Raw genomic sequence first — 1,795 nt, 5'->3', positions numbered from 1 at the left:
GGGGGGACCCCGAAGGGGCGGGGCTCTTCCCCTCCCTCCTCTCCCTCCTTTCCATCTCAGCAGCGCCCACAGTCTCCCTCTCTGGCTCATACAAAAGCAAAATGTCCGCCATCTTCCGTGGCCACTGCGGTCGCCGCCGCCACCGGTCAGGCTCTCCTGTGGTTTCTCCCCAGAGCTGCCCCTCCCCTGACCCCGGGCGCCAAAGAGGCTCTGAAACCACCGACAGCACCGCTCAGCCAGCCTTCTGCGCCTCCCCCGCTCCCCCCTACCCCCACGTCCCTCCAGCGACGCAGGACTGCTCTGGCGGGGGCAAGGAAAGGAAGCTGCCCCAGCCCACTGGTTCCCATTCCTGGTCGCCGCACCCTCTCGATGGCCCCTTTACCTTGATGCAGTACGGGGGTTCGTCGTAGGTGACCAGCATGTACCTGTCTCCGCGGCTGGCTGGGTCCCGGGAGCGCAGCTGCGGGAGAGGGATGACAGAGGGGGCCCGCGAAGGGAAGGAGGGAGGAAAGGGCAACACAAACGTTACAGAATCACCTAAATCCACCCCACCCCCACCCCCACGAGAGATCTTCCCATCTCTCCCCTCCCTTCCCTTTACCTTCAAAAATAACTCCACAGCACCTTTGGCAATGTCCAAATAGGAGGTGCCCAAGTCAGTGCGCTGGTTCATAGAGGCGGACGTGTCTATAAGGAACAGCAGGATGGGCATCTTCCTCCTCACCCCTGGCTCTGTTCCCTGCTCTCCTGGCCCTCTTGGCCTCACTGCTGCGTACTGCCACCCGAACCCTCAACTCCCGCAGAGCCAGGGCGCTGAGAGCCAGAGGAGAGAGGGAGACAGGACTGGACAGATGAAACTGCCCCTGGCCTCCTCTTTCTGCAGCCCCACCTCCTTTCCCTCCAAGGGAACTTGAAAGTGTTAGCGTGTGTAGCCCTCGGGGCCCTCCCCCTTCCTCTCTTCTGCCACCACTACTGCCGCCGCCGCTGCCACAGGCACTACTGCCCAAGCATCCGTCCACGCTCACTCAAGCGCTCGCCTCAGACTGAGAGCTATCTATGTTCACGGACACACAACTTCTGTTCGCTCACCTACCACCGGCACCATGTGACCAGAACCTACGCCATTGGCTGCCAATTATGTTTATTTGCATATTCATTAGATGACAGCAAAGGGAGGGATTTGGGCGAACCCTGGGAGTTGAAGTTTGAACCCAGGGAGGGTGTAAGGAGAAATGTTAAGGACCCTCCTTTAAAGGCCTTAGGAGGTGTTAGGATACTTCGGGGGTTGGATGGATTTTCTCTTGCTCTTCAAAGACGATGATTCATTCCAAAGGAAGAGTGAATTTGAGCAACAGTTGTACAAAAGTACAGAAGCAGATGCTTAGATTGGCTGCACAGAAAATGCTTTTTTAACTTCAATCGATCAATCCTGCTACTAGCTAAGACCAAAACATTTTAGAAACAGCAAACTTCATTCCTGGCAAGACCTACTCGCATTCCTTTAGCTCCCTCCCTACTCTTGATAAGTATTTATAAGTTGGTTGCTGGCCTTGCATTCCACATATATCTACTTTGGAAAGGAAACAAAACTTAAACACAGTTACCTAAACTGGTCTTTAGTGTGCACAAGCTTCTTCAAGGCGATCTCTTTGAGGTATTGTTCTGCTAGAGATAAATCCACCCACTCTTGTATCTGTACAGCCTTTGCACATGGGAGGTTAGCCAACCAAGATTCTCATTCAACTCACATTTATTGAGCATCTATAAGTAGCAGGCACCCGTGTTAGCCTCACTT

The 1,795-nt window shown here is 54.5% G+C and overlaps 1 protein-coding gene across 12 annotated transcripts in view; it reads right to left on the bottom strand.

Moving 5' to 3' along the window:
- Window positions 1–1,130, bottom strand: part of LOC102252673 (protein DDX26B) — a 68,494-nt gene extending 67,364 nt beyond the window's left edge. For 2 of the 12 annotated variants that reach the window (XM_014538916.1, XM_014538919.1), the window contains exons 1-2: window positions 602–1,047; window positions 383–460 (exon numbers count right to left, since the gene is read on the bottom strand). In XM_014538916.1, the coding sequence (XP_014394402.1) occupies window positions 383–460; window positions 602–712 (189 nt within the window). In that variant the 5' untranslated portion in view covers window positions 713–1,047. The other 10 variants (XM_014538917.1, XR_001361967.1, XM_005865321.2 and 7 more) reach the window with 10 other exon arrangements.
- Window positions 1,131–1,795: the final 665 nt, after the last annotated feature.

The sequence above is a fragment of the Myotis brandtii genome, unplaced genomic scaffold (genome assembly GCF_000412655.1).
Source record: "Myotis brandtii unplaced genomic scaffold, ASM41265v1 scaffold206, whole genome shotgun sequence".
NCBI classification, from domain to species: Eukaryota; Metazoa; Chordata; class Mammalia; order Chiroptera; family Vespertilionidae; genus Myotis; species Myotis brandtii.
This window is presented reverse-complemented; position numbering and strand designations above follow the sequence as displayed.